This window comes from Gopherus evgoodei, chromosome 19 (assembly GCF_007399415.2).
Source record: "Gopherus evgoodei ecotype Sinaloan lineage chromosome 19, rGopEvg1_v1.p, whole genome shotgun sequence".
Lineage (NCBI taxonomy): Eukaryota > Metazoa > Chordata > Testudines > Testudinidae > Gopherus > Gopherus evgoodei.
In genome coordinates, this window is record NC_044340.1 from 14352663 (window position 1) to 14369397 (window position 16735).

Here is a 16735-nt window from a genome sequence, read left to right on the forward strand (position 1 = left end):
TAATGCAGTGGCACTGACTTTCATCAGTGGAGGAGCTGGTACAAGGAGTTAAACTAGATGCCAAGACTCAGATCTCCCACAGTATTTAAGCTCCTTGCTTCCATTGAAGTCAGTGGATGTTAGGTGCTTAAATAACTTGGAGGATCTGGGCCAACTCTGTGCAAATTGAGCTGGCCCAATTAAACATCAGTTTAGCTGTACTGATTTACATCTGTGGAAAATTTGACCCCCCAGGAATCTAGCTAGCAGCTAATATGCTAACTACTTTGGATGTCAGAGGCAGGGATCAAACCTGACACCTCTTAAGCTAAATTATGTCCCTTTTTAGCCAAGGCTATAGCAGACTTCTTAACAGCTGCCTCACCTAGCCATTGCTATAAGAGGATGGAGTGCCACACGCTGTAAGCAGACATTACATATGCCCCCAAGTGCATCTTGGACTGCAGAGACTTCCGTGAGTTGAATTCCCCATATGAGCTATTACTTGTAATACCAACCATTCTGGATGTCATCAGTAGGGATCAAACCTGGGACCTCTTGAGCCAAAATACAGGCACTGCTATCACATGAGCAGAGACACTTTTCTCTTAGCTAAAGCTGTAGTGGGCTTTTTGAGTGCTAGTTGGCCTAGCCACCACTAGAGAGGCCAGAGTGTCACAATGAGCAGGCAAGGGTTACACTCAGACTTTGCTCCAAACCCTCAGCTGGTGTAAGCTGCCCCTGACTCCACTGGCAAAATACAGCTACGTTAATGTACACCACTGGCTCACTCTGCAGACACTGAGCAGAATTCTGATTTAGGCCCTGTCCACATTTGGATCGAAAGAAAGCTGGCTGCGACTATGTTTAAACACACATTGCTAGCATGGCTTCCCTGACCAAGGAATTATGTTTTTCCCTTGTCCCCATCAGCTAGCTAAATGGTTGGAGAGGGATTTTACTCAGTTATCAACCCAACCTTCCCTTCTCAGGATAGAAGCCAACACTATCTAATGGGGCTAGGACAAATATTCCCCTAAGGGCAGGTTACTCCATTACTGTCTGGTCTCTCTTCCAATCCCCCCCCGCCCGAATCCCCATCCCTGCTGTTCTGCTAGCGAGGCTTGCCAACCCAAGTCCTTTTTGTCTGCCTCTGCCACACTGTTCGCAGGCATGGGACACCCTGCCTGAGCTGCTCAGCAAAGCCACTGCTCTTGTCTCCTGAAGACTCAGTTCAACATGGAACTAACCCCGACTGACCGTGGCAAGGTTTTGGTGTATTTGGGGGTAGTCTTGAATTGACTTGCCCCCTCCTGCTTCCCGCCAAAACCCCCAGAAGCATTATGGGCCAGATCCTCAGTGTAAATGAATGTAGCTCTAGTGAAGTCAGTGGACTTATTCTGAATTGCAGCACCTAAGGAGCTGGCCCTGTTACTGAAACATTGTATTATCAGAAAGTAGCCAACTCATATACTCACAATAGCTCAGTGGTTTGAGCATTGGCCTGCTAAACTCAGAGTTGTGAGCTCAATCCTTGAGGGGACCACTTGAGCTGGGACAAAAATCAGCACTTGGTCCTGGTAGTGAAGGCAGGGGGCTGGACTTGATGACCTTTCAAAGCCCCTTCCAGCTCTAGGAGATAGGTATGTGTATGTTTCATCTTATCTCTACCCTCCCAGCTCTTGAATGTGAGATCTGCACAGATTAATAGATTCTAAGGTCTAGGCTGACCCCCTGCATCACCCCAGCCAGAGACCCTTGCTAAGAGCAGGGACCGTTCCCTACTTTGTATTATTTTGGAGGGTATTGCCAAAAAGAGCTATTATGTAATAATCACCAGTGCCCATTGCAGGTATCTGCATTCTCTGGGGTTCTTTATTACCCTCCTGTAAAGTATCTGGCTACAGGTTACTGAACAAGGTGGACCATTGAGCTGATCTGCTACAGGGAATCCTGTGTGCAGGGAAACCATGCTAGACCCCCGTTTGCAGCAATCAAGTTTAAAAGAGCTGTGGCTTGCATTGTTCTCATCTCACTGCAGCATAGGGCCAAGAGGATTGTGTTGTTTTTCCTAAAGTGACAATGTGTCTTGCCCAGCTTTTTTTCCTTTGGGAATGTTTACAGACAACGACGGCAACAGAAGTTTTCAGTATTTTGCAAGTAGCTAGAAGTTTGCAAAGGCCAAAGCAGCAACCTGCTGCAGTGAAGACCAAGCAGGCTGGAAGTACCTCTCAGATCCTCAGGGGGCACCGTCGAGCTGCACCCATGAGTGATGGGACTCTCACAGCCTCCAAGCCTTAAAAGTGAGAGTGTGCAGGGGGGGGAGGGAATCAATTGTACAATATCTTTTATTTCAGTACATTTAAAAAGAAAGAAAGAAAGAAAAGAATTCAACAACAGGATATACCTTTGCTTAAGCTTTGTGTTTATCGCCACCCCCCATAGTTTCTCTCCATTTTATTTTATAATCAAATTGCATAGAATGTTGTTTTTCAATCAGAAAAGTAACTCTTCAATGTAAACCCCACATTTGTATCAAGCAGAGGGCAAGCTGCTGCTATGGAAGGAAGGTTTTTGTGATCCTCCTGTCGAACCTGACCTCCCTACCCCATGTCCATTCAAGGACATTTGGTAGCAAGGAAACCCTCAGATCCAGATATGGGTCACACACAGGCCCAGCTGTTGAGTCTGGAGACAATGGTAAGAGTTCAGAGGATGGGCATGTGCTGTGCCTGTGAGCACCTGTTTCTATCATGATACCTATGACTGTTCTTTCAGAAGCCCGTGACAATGGGTAGTAAGTGCAACTGCCCTCTGCTGGGGGGAAAAGGCAGCGTTCCTAAGAGAGCATATGGAATCCGACAGCACCTGCCAGTGATACCTTCCTCGATGCTTCATACTCATCATACACACTCACCTTCCCTGACAGAAAAAACAAACAAACAAACAAAAAAGACACAAAACCCCTGAAATTTCAGGTGTTTCAAGGCCTCTTTGAATTCACTGTGTGTGTTGATTGGTTTTTGGCATTTTTATTTTTTAAGAACTCCTTGAACGGACTTTCATTTCATCCGCTGTTTCTGTTTGGGAGTCATCTCCTATCCCTCCCTTCCACACGCCGCATGCCACGTCACTGCAAAGGCAGGAGAGTTCAGCATCTGAAATCTGGTGTGCTGAAGCCTCCAGGCCCTGATGTACCAAAAATAAAATAAAATATAATAGATTACTCTTCTCTTCCCCTCCCCCCACCCCATCAAATAAAAATACCTCCCAGAGAACATCCCTACTGAGTCTGTGAGATCAAGACAGATGACACTAGTGTCCTTTTCTCCTATCGTAGGATGGGGTAGTTCTGACAATGACTCTTCCCCCTAGTTGGGGCAGTTCTGGTATATGAATTGCCCTCTGTGTGTCTCATTCCCACCCCAAAACCAGATCTTTGAGGTGAGGGAAAGCTGCTGGAGCCAGGCCAACCAGAGAATATTCCACCTAGTGGTTCAGAATCCAAGTGGGATGAATGTCCTCTTAGGTCGGAGAGGTGCCAAAAATCTCTGGCTGGGCCTGGTTCTCAGCCTGAAGGTTTGTCTTGCTCTCGAGGAGCTGGATAACTGCTTTTCATTTAAAAATGAGTCTGACGTACAAGTCCATGTTCTGTAAAATGGAACATGAGTTTCTTTGCCCACCCCTGCCCCACTCTACTCAGGTTCGCTGCTGTTGGTGGCTTTCTCCCATTCCAAGCTCTCGTCGCTTTGTGCAGGTGAACCCGGAGCTGGCCGCGCCCGGAGGCCCTGGAACCTCCGACACTCTGGGCACACCCGAATGTGCGTGCAGCCTCGGGCGACCAGAGCAGCTTCTTGTGCAAGTCTTTGCGCCAGCGGGTCTGGCTCACCGCCGCCGCATAGTTTCCCATTGCTGAGAGTGGTTGTACTGCGGGGTCGACGTTCCTCGGCAATAATGGGCCGAGTCCGTATCATCCCCCCTCGCCTTCGCTGAGGGTGGAAACTGTCTTTGCAGAGGATGATACTGCGCAGCTCTGTCACCATCTCCTGGCAGATAGACATCTGGAAGGCACACAGAGGCAAGAGGTCAATTTCCAAGATACTGCCCAGATCCCAACATCTGTACCAATTCTGGATCCTGATGCTCAACTGTTCTGGATGCCAAAACTAGTGCTTGGGATCATCTTTGTTCTCATAATTGGCATTTAGCACTGCTACCTGTCTTAGGTTCCACTAACTGGAATTCCCCCTCATTCTGGACCCCAATATCCACATCCAAAGGTCCTCACATGTTCTAGATCATCAAGTTCATGTCAGGGATCCCTACCTGTTTCTAGATAAAAAATCATGTGTTCTAAACCATACCAACTGCATATGGAATTTCCATATGCTCTAGACCCCCAACAGCCACAACTAGAATTTGCATATAATCTACATTTTACTAACTGGACATGAGATGTTTGTAAATTCTAGACCTGGCTCAGTGCATTGGAAATTTTACATTGCTCTGTACCTGGAATTCTCATGTGTTTTAGGTCTCACTGCCTGCAACATTCATTCTTAGACCCACGACCCTCATCTATTCCAGACCCATCCCACTTTTGTATAGGCTTCTCTGTGGTGCTCCTCACTGCAGTACCTGAGGACCTCACAAACATTAACGTACATACTTCCTGTAACATCAGTGACAGTCCTGAGCCTACCTCTGTCTGTTCAGAGTGTCGTAGGCTCCACAAAAATTCCAGCATTGCCATAAAAATGGCTACAATTAACCCACATATGAGAACCACGAAGATTCCACCAATATTCTCCATTCCCAGACCTGAAATGAAGCAAAGGAAAAAAATAAACTGGAGAGGAAGAGACAACAAACGTTGTGCTCGGAACCACATAGAAACCTTGATTCTTCTAATCATCTTTGAGCTTATCCACTCAGGGAACAAAAACAGTACAATAGGCCCTTTGCCGTCCAATCAAAATTAACTAGAACAGCTTGAATTGTAAATACCAAATTACTTGCAATGGTCTGCTTGCGATCGAAGAATTCTTCCTAGGACGTATGATTTAGCAAATAATTTCAAACAACAAATGCCTCCGAGAGAAGGGTAAAGTGGTTTGCAGACAAACAAAGCAGGAAAAGGAGGAAAGATCAATCAGATAAATTATGTTGTACAAATTATTTACTCAGCAGTTGTTGCTATGAAGTTAGTAAATCGACATGAGAAAGCATCACTGACAAAGCAAAGAGAAGGAAGAGATGGGAACCAAGAGCAATTCCTTCATTCACATGCAGTAATGCTGATGGGAAATGATTACTATTTACATCTAGAGGATCATGGATGCAACTGAGATCAGGGCCGCAGTGTGTTAGGTGACAATAAGAGACAGTCCTTGCCCTAAACAGCTTAGAATCTAAATAGACAGGATAGGCAAAAGGAGAAACTGAGGCACAAAGAGACGTGACTTAATCAAGGTCACACATTAGGTCACTGGTGGAACCAGAACCCAGGTCCCCGCAGTCCCTCTCCAGTGGCCTAGTCACTAAGACTATGCATCTCATAGCACTGACACAGCAAAAGGGTATTTCCTCATCTGTCTTTGAAACAACTCTCAGCCTGAGGGGAACCCACACTGCCAACAAAATCATGCCAAGAAAGAGATACTCTTTCTAAGTAATTAGTATCAAAGGGCTATGTTCTCTGCATCTCAGTTACAATGGGGCAAAAGTGGAGTAACCCCGTTGGCAATGAATTGATCCGCATTTACACTGATGTAAGCAAGATTGGAATCTCGAATACTGACTTTCCACTTACAGCAGGGGCAAATTTGGCTCCAAGGGCCAGCTCTCCAGTTGGTGTGAACCGGCTGAGCACCACTGAAGTCAATGGAACAGATCTCCAACTGGAGTAAATCAGGCTAGCTTCATTGACGTCAGTGGGCCAGGCTCCCCAGCTGAAGTCAATGGGCTGGATTCTCAGCTGATGTAAAGTGGCCGAGACCTATTGAAGTCAATAGGCCAGATCCTCAGTTGGTATAAACTGGTCTAACTCCAGTGGCGTCAATGGGCCAGGTCTCCAGCTGATATAGATCGACCTAGCTCCACTGAAGTCCAGTGGGGCTGTATCAATTGACACCAGGAAGCCACCCAGCTTGTCAACCTTGGACACACTCTGATCCCTTCCCCCAATTAATCCCCCTACATTCTCTTCTCCCATCCCTGTTGTAGCAGCTGTGGAACAAGGCCAAGAGGTCAGAGCAAGCTGGGCCCGTAGCTCAGCACGCAGAGTCCCAGAAATGACTTCTTTCAGCACTACTTGTTCTAGGGTCGCGGGTGGACGGGACTGTTGATTGAATTGATTACAGGGAAGCATGTGGCAACTTTCACTGAGGGGACTGTATGTGGCTGTTAGTCAACCAGGACACCTGTAAAATCCTCTTCTCCCCTCTGTAACATTAAATCAAAGCAAGAGAATCAGTGATTTACTGATCTAATCTGTGTGTGGCTTTTCAACATAAAAACCTCCCCCCAGTCCTTGTAAATTGCTGACCTGCTTTGTTTTATAACTCACAGGGTGGCATTTCTCCCCCGTTCTCCCTCATTCTTTTGGCAACCTCAGGGGCTCTTGTCACCCTGTAAATCAGACCTTTGCAGGCAGAGGTGCTTTCGCTAAGACAGCAATTACAAGTCATAAAATGTATCCCAGAGTCACAGCCCAGGCCCAGCTCAAACCCCACCTCCTATTCCCCCAAATTCACAAACCAGACTCTGCCTCAGCCTCCCATGAGCACTGCCCAATATCAGCTCAGACTCCCCTCTCCGCCATGCCCAGCTCAGAGACATCCCCACCCTCACCCACAGGCCTGGCTCAGCCTTCCTCCAAAGATTAGATTAGAACAGAGCTGAGTTTTCATTTAAAGCAATACTCCTCCCAAGCACTTTTCGCTAACTCCATACAGCTCTTGCAAGCTGATTATTACCATCCCAGTTCCACAAATGGGGAAACTGAGGCACAGAATAGGGTAGTGACATGCCTGATGCCATGCAGTAAGTCAATGGCAGAGCCAGGAACAGAACCCAGAAGTCCTGGCTTCTAAGTCCCCCTGCTCCACCTACACCAGAACTGGCCCCTTTTTCTGATTTTGCCCTTCAGGGCCTGTTTGGAGTTTGCTCTCTGCAGAGCTTGCTGAGTGCCCCTCCCATCCATGGAAGGTAATGCCTTTAATAATTTATCAGTTGATTTTCATCCCTTTGAAGCTTGGTTATGCATTTGGGATGTCAAGATAAAGCAATTAGCGCTCTCGCAAGTCACTGGGCAGCAGTTTCTGTCCAACAAGGCACTCAGACTCTCCTGTAATCCAATACTCCCAATGAGAGGGGCCTGGGACTGGTGCTGAATGGTTAGAAATAGGGATTATTGTGTGATTTTAAAAGAGAATTTGAGCTACTTGTGCTTAGGCCTGTTTTGCTCACAATTGGGGGCCACTTGCAATGGAACAGAACAAGTCAAACCAGGAGCAGCATATCTAGACATCCTCTCTGCTCCCCACGCTTCCTTCCCCCAAAACTTTGGGGGTTTAACGGAAACCCTGCCGCCAAACATCCCTGTGCTTTGGATGGGCGTGGAATCCAAGGCAGGGTGCACGTTTTCCAAATGGCCTCAAGAGACTCTATCCATAGCACTTCTCTGATGCCCATTACTGTAGGATCAGACAGAGCATCTCATACTCTTTAATGTATTGCACTCCATATCCCCCTGTGCGGTAGGAATTGCTGTTATCCTTGTTGCAGAGAAGGGGAACTGAGAGATGGACAAAGTGACTTGTCCAAAATCACAGAGGAAGTCTGTGGTGGAGCGGGGACTTAAACTCAGGTCTTCCATGTCCCAGGCTAGTGCTCACTGGATCATCCTTCCTCTGGGAAAGATAAGGGGCTGACCTAGAAACCGAGACCCAAGGAATCTGGAATCCAATTCCAGATATTGGGGCTCAGCTCACACCTGTAACTCCCAGCAACCAGCATTCTTCTCTATGATCTGAAGTACACAGCAGGGTTTTCTGGCAGAAAAGCAGCATACGGAGGAAGTGTCAATGCCAGAGAAAGCCCGTGTGTGGTCCATACATTCTGGCTTATAAACTGAAAAAAACCCTCGCGTCAGATGTGCCAGGTAAACGAAATGGCCATCGGAAGCCTGCTTGGCTCTTCACCTCTGGGCTTGTAAGGGTCAAAAGGCTGTTCTCTCAGCCAGGGAATCTTTTAGCCTTGCAGGAAAAAAAAAAACCCAAACGCTTGCTTAAGTTAGAGCAACTGCCAAAAATGTAGTGATTGCTTTAAGCTGGCAACTGTTCCTAACGCTGGGACGTCAGCCTAAGGCCATGCATTGCTTTACCCACAAGGATGTGCTCTTCCGTTTTAAAACCTTATTAATAAAGTCCCCGCTCCCCCTTTCCTGTTCTAAAGGAGCTGTAGATTAACCTATTAACCAAAGGTTCTGTGATGAAATTCCATTTTCTCTTAAAGGAGTCCAGGATCTGGATGCAATCCTTTCAGCCATCTATTTTCCCATGTAATGCTGAGAACATTCATTAGAAGCTAATTTACCCTCCATATGCCTCCAAGATTTGTCATTTGGTTGTTGCTACTATGTCTGCCCTAGGCAAAGACACACAGCATGAGGTTCAGCAGAGCTGTTTGGTTTACTCCTTGCATTGTTAAGGAAGAAATCTCAGGTCAGAATAATTTCAAAACCAAACCAAACCTCTGTCTGGTATCGCTCGTGGATGGTGCGTGAGCTCATTCTGCTAGCATCTATAATAATGTGTCTGCTGTACATCCTTATTAATAGACTCTGTACCACGCAGGAGGCACCTGCGTCTCTGAGAATCAGGGTTTACCTTTGGCTCTGTGGTCTTCCTCTTTGGGGCACTTTCCTCCTTCCCACCACTTTCGCTTCAAGATTTCCAGGCGGTTGTTCTCTTGCAGCTGGAGAATGGCCAGGTCGAATTCATCTCGGAATATGGAGCCTGGAACACCCAGGGGGAGGGCAGTTAAAATATAGTTTAGGTAGCTCCCCTCCCGACACCACAGACGCTGCCCTGTCAATGTGCCTGAACTGGAGAGAACTCCCCTTCCAAGCAGGTAGAGGGGAGTACAGTCCTGATGGCCCATTCCGTCCTTGCCGTTGAGACGACCAACAAATCAGTGCCAGCTGTGGGCGATGATTTGTTCCCTGTGGACCAGGTGGGGATCAAAGGCTGCCACACAGCCAGCATAACGGAAAAACTTTTGGTCGCTGCCATGCTGGGCAAGATTCAAATGTGCAACTGCACATCTCATTCCCATTCCCCTGAATCATCCAATTCCTTCTCCTTGTGCCTGTAACTGTAGCTCTGTTCTGGCCATCAGTCCCATATGGAGTAGAGGACAAGAATGGAAACCGCTTTTTGTCTATAGCAACAATTCATCTAACCACCAGGCAAACCCAGACGCTCACTATCAGACTCTTCACTATCAGAGATCCAGAAGACAGACCCTCAGACAGATTATGCTGTACAACAGGGTAAATTCAGAGCAACTCAATGAAATTCCACCAGTGTAAAAAGTAGCAGCATGTGCTTTATCCACTGTAATTCTACTGTTTCACAGGACGCAGCCAGCTAGTTTAAGCCTGTAATTTAGATTTAGTAAATGAAAGTTTTTTTGTTTTTTTTTTAAACAAAACCTAATGGAAATGTTAAAATACAGTTATTCTAGGATTTAAACTGTCCTCTACAATAGTAACAATCCAAAGACAATAGCAATGTGTATGATAACCAGAAAGGAAGCTATTGCTGACACTATTTCAACGTTGCTAGCCCCAAGTATTCAAAAGTCACTAAACAGGCCCCCCCTCCCCACAAATCATGAGACTGGCCTAAGAATCAAGAGATATTTATAGATAACAAATTTGAGGCCCTTTTTATTTGTCAGTTAGAGTTGGAACCTTTTAAGGTTCACATTTCATGCTTTTCTCTTCAACCACGAGGGCTAAAGACATTTTCATTTTCCAAAAAATGAAAGCTGAGATTCTCTGCTAATAACCTGAATCCAGGAGCTGAGGCTCCAAGGAAAACACCAGACTTGTGATAAAATCCCTGGGGTTCTCAGCGGTTATTTTACAGCTGTGCACTGGAGCTAGAAGCAGGAAGTGAACCTAACAAATCTAGTTTCACTTTTTGTGCTGAGTGAAGGGCAAAGCAGCAAACAACGAGCACAAATGGAGCAAAAATAATGGCATATTTTTAAAATCTTTCATTTTATATAATCTAAAGGGATGCAGACGAACAATTAAAATACATTTGATTTTTCCTCTGGATGGTGTCTCTTTGAAATAAAATTGACACATGGCACATCTGTGACAAGTGACATCACTCCTAGAGCTGTTTCAGCCTTTCAAATGCTCTGATCCTCTGCAGAGAGCTGAGAATAGCTATAATTTTTCTTCACCGCCTACCGACTGGCATGCCAATCCCGTAGCCCTTGGTGTCCAGAAGGCCCCCGACCTGCGTGAGGTTGCAATTGCGCTGACGGTAATACTCGTTCATGGTGGACTCCAGCAGGAAAGCGTAGTTGGAATTCAGCACCCTCGCGATCCCTTCCTCCGTGCTCTTCACGAACACACTTGGCTGCTTGGAGTACATGTAATTCCACATCCGCTGGTACGTCTGGTAACGGGAATTCTGCAAGAAAGAGGAAGGAAGAAGAGCTATTGCAGGGAACCCCATGTGACAGGTTAGGTCCCAAATTAATAAATGTATTGAAATAGAAGGCTGAGACTTTTGCAAGAAGCTTAAGGGGGCCAGATGCCCCAATTCCCTTAGGCTCCTTTGAAGCTCCCAGCTTTAAAACATTTTTTAAAATTATAAAACATGAAAAATATGTTTTCACAATGACATTTGAAAAACTAAGTCCAGTGGCAAATATTTTTGTTTGGCTGGTTTTCTTTTAAATCAACCAACACTCCCATGCAGCAATTGCAACCCAAACATTGCAGCACTGAGAATGAAAGAGTGTGAAGACCCAAAACCTCTAGGCCACAAAGTTTGGACCCAAACTTTCTTGGAGTCTGAGGATGTTTAGATCTGGGGTTTTGGTGCAGCCCATTGACTTCAATGGGCTTTGGATCAGGCCCCATATTGGGACCAGTAATAACATCCAATCTGATTTCCCTCCAAATTTACGGCTATTGGAATCTAGGATTTTGTGTTTGAAACAAAAGGGAAAGTGACTAAGGTAATCTCTACTTCCTGAGCCAAGTGAAGGGAAACATTAAACCACCAGCATAGATACTGAAATCAAGTTACAGTTAAAATTTACTCAGATTTAGTATTTCTAAGTTTTTACGATTAATTATTATTATTTAATATAAGAGGGGCTCTGTCGCCCTGCACCTTGTGCAATCACTTATGCCAATGCTAAGTGATTGCAAAACGGGGGTAAAAATGCCATACGCTGATTTACTTTTTACTCCGTTTACACGGGTGTAAATGACTATGCAAGATGCAATGGAGACTCAAGCCCATGATTTGTAACTTGCAGTGTCCCTGAAGAGAGGACGACTAAGTAAATGCATTAGGCACAGTTTTTTTATTCACTCATTCTCTGTTCAATTAGTGTTAGACACAGCATTCTGCGTAAGCGTCCCTTTGCCAAACCTCTTGGGTCTGCAAAATTGGACTGGAAAGATCAGACTCACTCATGAGATTTCGAGGGCTTCCTGCTTCAATTCAAACCGAAAATATACTGAGAAAAGCGCTCACCCCTTGATAATTCAGCATTTAATAAATAAATAATCCTTGTACATCTTTTTGTGTATTCAAACCGCTGTGCAAAAGATCAACTCATTCATTCCTACTCTGGACAGAACAGGGAAATGCAGAGATATACGGAAGTGTATGATGGGCTAAATGGTGTGAAAACCTTTGCATATGCCTGACTTGCATGTGAGCAGACACTAAACACCTGCACCAATCCTGATTTGCACCAGCGCACACAGGTCTGCTTGTGCAAATCAGGATTGGCCAACACCTATGTGCTGATACAAGCTGAGTCTTGCATGTGCAGAAGTTAGGGCCGCCTAAGAATACATACGCACTTAGGAAAAATTGGCTCAAAATACTTACCTGTCACGGATGGTGTCATGGTATAATTCCCCACTCTGAACCTTAGCGTCCAAAAGGTGGGGTACCAGCATGAATTCCTCTAAGCTCAATTACCAGCTTAGTACTTGTAGCGCTGCCACCAACCAGGAATTCCAGTGCCTGGTACACTCTGGTCCCCCCAAAACCTTGCCCTGGGACCCCCAAGACCCAGACCCTCTGGATCTTAACACAAGGAAAGTAAACCCTTTCCCTCACCGTTGCCTCTCCCAGTCTTCCCCTCCCTGGGTTACCTTGGAAGATCATTGTGATTCAAACTCCTTGAATCTTAAAACAGAGAGGAAAATTCACCTTCCCCCCTTCCTTCTCTCTCCCCCTCCCAGACTCTCCCTGAGAGAGAAAGTAATCCTAACACAGAGAGAAAATTAACCTCTCTCTCCCCCTTCCCTTTCTCCCCACCAATTCCCTGGCGGATCCAGACCCAGTCCCCCGGGGTCTCACCAGAATAAAAAAACAATCAGGTTCTTAAACAAGAAAAGCTTTTAATTAAAGAAAGAAAAAACAGTAAAAATTATCTTTGTAAATTTAAGATGGAATATGTTACAGGGTCTTTCAGCTATAGACACTGGGAATACCCTCCCAGCCTAAAGTATACAAGTACAAATAAAAATCCTTTCAGCAAAATACAAATTTGAGCTCCTTCCAGGCAAATACACATTTGCAAATAAAGAAAACAAACATAAGCCTAATTCGCCTTATCTACCCAGCCCTTACTATTCTGGACATATAAGAGACTGTATCAGGGAGATTGGAGAGCAACCTGGTTGCACGTCTGGTTCCTCTGAGAACCCAGAGAGAACAACAACCAAACACTAACAGCACACATAGACTCATAGACTCTAGGACTGGAAGGGACCTCGAGAGGTCATCGAGTCCAGTCCCCTGCCCTCATGGCAGGACCAAATACTGTCTAGACCATCCCTGATAGACATTTATCTAACCTACTCTTAAATATCTCCAGCGATGGAGATTCCACAACTTCCCTAGGCAATCTATTCCAGTGTTTAACTACCCTGACAGTTAGGAACTTTTTCCTAACGTCCAACCTAAATCTCCCTTGCTGCAGTTTAAGCCCATTGCTTCTTGTTCTATCATTGGAGGCTAAGGTGAACAAGTTTTCTCCCTCCTCCTGATGACACCCTTTTAGATACCTGAAAACTGATATCAGGTCCCCTCTCAGTCTTCTCTTTTCCAAACTAAATAAACCCAATTCCTTCAGCCTTCCTTCATAGGTCATGTTCTCAAGACCTTTAATCATTCTTGTTGCTCTTCTCTGGACCCTCTCCAATTTCTCCACATCTTTCTTGAAATGCGATGCCCAGAACTGGACACAATACTCCAGTTGAGGCCTAACCAGCACAGAGTAAAGCGGAAGAATGACTTCTCGTGTCTTGTTTACAACACACCTGTTAATGCATCCCAGAATCATGTTTGCTTTTTTTGCAACAGTATCACACTGTTCACTCATATTAAGCTTGTGGTCCACTATGACCCCTAGATCTCTTTCTGCCATACTCCTTCCTAGACAGTCTCTTCCCATTCTGTATGTGTGAAACTGATTGTTCCTTCCTAAGTGGAGCACTTTGCATTTATCTTTATTGAACTTCATCCTGTTTACCTCAGACCATTTCTCCAATTTGTCCAGATCATTTTGAATTTTGACCCTGTCCTCCAGAGCAGTTGCAATCCCTCCCAGTTTGGTATCATCCGCAAACTTAATAAGCGTACTTTCTATGCCAACATCTAAATCGTTGATGAAGATATTGAACAGAACCGGTCCCAAAACAGACCCCTGCGGAACCCCACTTGTTATACCTTTCCAGCAGGATTGGGAGCCATTAACAACTACTCTCTGAGTACGGTTATCCAGCCAGTTATGCACCCACCTTATAGTAGCCCCATCTAAATTGTACTTTCCTAGCTTATCTATAAGAATATCATGCGAAACCGTATCAAATGCCTTACTAAAGTCTAGGTATATCACATCCACCGCTTCTCCCTTATCCACAAGGCTCGTTATCCTATCAAAGAATGCTATCAGATTAGTTTGACACGATTTGTTCTTTACAAATCCATGCTGGCTATTCCCTATCACCTTACCATCTTCCAAGTGTTTGCAGATGATTTCTTTGATTACCTGCTCCATTATCTTCCCTGGCACAGAAGTTAAACTAACTGGTCTGTAGTTTCCTGGGTTGTTTTTATTTCCCTTTTTATAGATGGGCACTATATATGCCCCCTTCCAGTCTTCTGGAATCTCCCCCGTCTCCCATGATTTCCCAAAGATAATAGCTAGAGGTTCAGATACCTCCTCTATTAACTTCTTGAGTATTCTAGGATGCATTTCATCAGGCCCTGGTGACTTGCAGGCATCTAACTTTTCTAAGTGATTTTTTACTTGCTCTTTCCTTATTTTCTCTTCTAAACCTACCCTCTTCCCGTAAGCATTCACTATACTAGACATTCCTTCAGACTTCTCAGTGAAGACCGAAACAAAGAAGTCATTAAGCATCTCTGCCATTTCCAAGTCTCCCGTTACTGTTTCCCCCTCCTCATTGAGCAGTGGGCCTACCCTGTCCTTAGTCTTCCTCTTGCTTCTAATGTATTGATAAAAAGTCTTCTTGTTTCCCTTTATTCCCATAGCTAGTTTGAGTTCATTTTGTGCCTTTGCTTTTCTAATCTTGCCTCTGCATTCCTGTGTTATTTGCCTATATTCATCCTTCGTGATCTGACCTAGTTTCCATTTTTTATATGCCGCCTTTTTACTTTGTAGGTCACGCAAGATCTCAAGGGTAAGCCAAGGTGGTCTTTTGCCACATTTTCTATCTTTCCTAACCATCGGAATAACTTGCTTCTGGGCCCTTAATAGCGTCCCTTTGAAAAACTGCCAACTTTCCTCAGTTGTTTTTCCCCTCAGTCTTAATTCCCATGGGACCTTGCCTATCAGCTCTCTGAGCTTACCAAAATCCGCCTTCCTGAAATCCATTGTCTCTATTCTGCTGTACTCCTTTCTACCCTTCCTTAGAATTGCAAATTCTATGATTTCATGATCACTTTCACCCAAGCTTCCTTCTACTTTTAAATTCTCAACAAGTTCCTCCCTATTGGTTAAAATCAAGTCTAGAACAGCTTCCCCCCTAGTAGCTTTTTCAACTTTCTGAAATAAAAAGTTGTCTGCAATGCAGTCCAGGAACTTATTGGATAGTCTGTGCCCCGCGGTGTTATTTTCCCAACATATATCTGGATAGTTGAAGTCCCCCATCACCACCAAATCTTGGGCTTTGGATGATTTTCTTAGTTGTTTGAAAAAAGCCTCATCCACCTCTTCCGCCTGATTAGGTGGCCTGTAGTAGACTCCCAGCACGACATCACCTGTGTTTTTTACCCCTTTTACCCTAACCCAGAGACTCTCCACCCTTCCGTCTCCTATGTCCATCTCCACCTCAGTCCAAGTGTGTACATTTTTAATATATAAGGCAACACCTCCTCCCTTTTTCCCCTTTCTATCCTTCCTGAGCAAACTATACCCATCCACACCAACATTCCAGTCGTGTGTATTATCCCACCAAGTTTCAGTAATGCCAATAATGTCATAGTTGTATTTATTTATTAGCACTTCCAGTTCTTCCTGCTTATTACCCATACTTCTTGTATTTGTATAAAGGCATCTAAGATACTGGTTTGATCTTGCCTCCCAGCTTCGCCCTGACCCTCCTTCCTCTCTGCCATTATAGCCCGTGCTCCCTCCTGTTTCCAACCCATCTCCCAGGTCTTGTTCCCCACTTACCTGTGGGCTTTGCTCACCTGTCCCCGTCGAACCTAGTTTAAAGCCCTCCTTACTAGGTTAGCCAGTCTATGCGCAAATAAGGCCTTTCCCCGCTTCCCTCCCTCAAGATTTGAAAGTATCCTGTCCCCTGATTAGTCCTCTAGTCAGGTGACAGCCAGGCTCACTGATCTTGTTAACCCTTTACAGGCAAAAGAGACATGAAGTACTTCTGTTCTATTAACTTTTAACTATCCGTTTATGACAGATGATATTATCAGGTGGGTACAGCGTATGGCTACGGACAACTTTACTACCCATTCTCTGGTGTTCTGTGCACAAACTGATCTTCTAAATATGAGAAGCTAGGCATTTACCTGGCTGTCCTGCAAAAATATCCCATGAAACAAGGCATCTAGCTTCCAAGGAGTGTTTCCATTGTTGTGCTAGGAAATGCCTCCTTCAAATTTCACCTCTTAGCCTTCCCTCACTTATCTCAGCTCTGGCACAATCTGGTCTCACCTCTGGTCTCTGAGCAACTTGGCCCAGCTCCTCAAAACTAGGATCTGAGCTTTTGTGCCCAACCCTGAGGACAACTCTCCTTAGATTCAGTCTATCACTCAGCAGGAGGTTAGGTTGAGGATACAATCTGAATTAAGGAGTTGAAAATTTGGCCCACTGAAAATACAACCAAGAAAAAAACAGAAATTTCTTTGTAAATAACCCTTACAAACTCAGATTCCCCTCTTCCCATCCTAATCCCAGTCTACTCATATTTCTTGCTATGTTATCAGTCTAA

The 16735-nt window shown here is 45.0% G+C and overlaps 1 protein-coding gene across 2 annotated transcripts in view; it reads right to left on the reverse strand.

Moving 5' to 3' along the window:
• Positions 1-1569: 1569 nt before the first annotated feature.
• Positions 1570-16735, reverse strand: part of GRIK4 (glutamate ionotropic receptor kainate type subunit 4) — a 276706-nt gene continuing 261540 nt past the window's right edge. For both annotated transcript variants that reach the window (XM_030538143.1, XM_030538142.1), the window contains exons 17-20: positions 10469-10694; positions 8871-8999; positions 4682-4800; positions 1570-4040 (exon numbers count right to left, since the gene is read on the reverse strand). In XM_030538143.1, the coding sequence (XP_030394003.1) occupies positions 3675-4040; positions 4682-4800; positions 8871-8999; positions 10469-10694 (840 nt within the window). In that variant the 3' untranslated portion in view covers positions 1570-3674. The remainder of the gene's footprint in view (positions 4041-4681; positions 4801-8870; positions 9000-10468; positions 10695-16735) is intronic.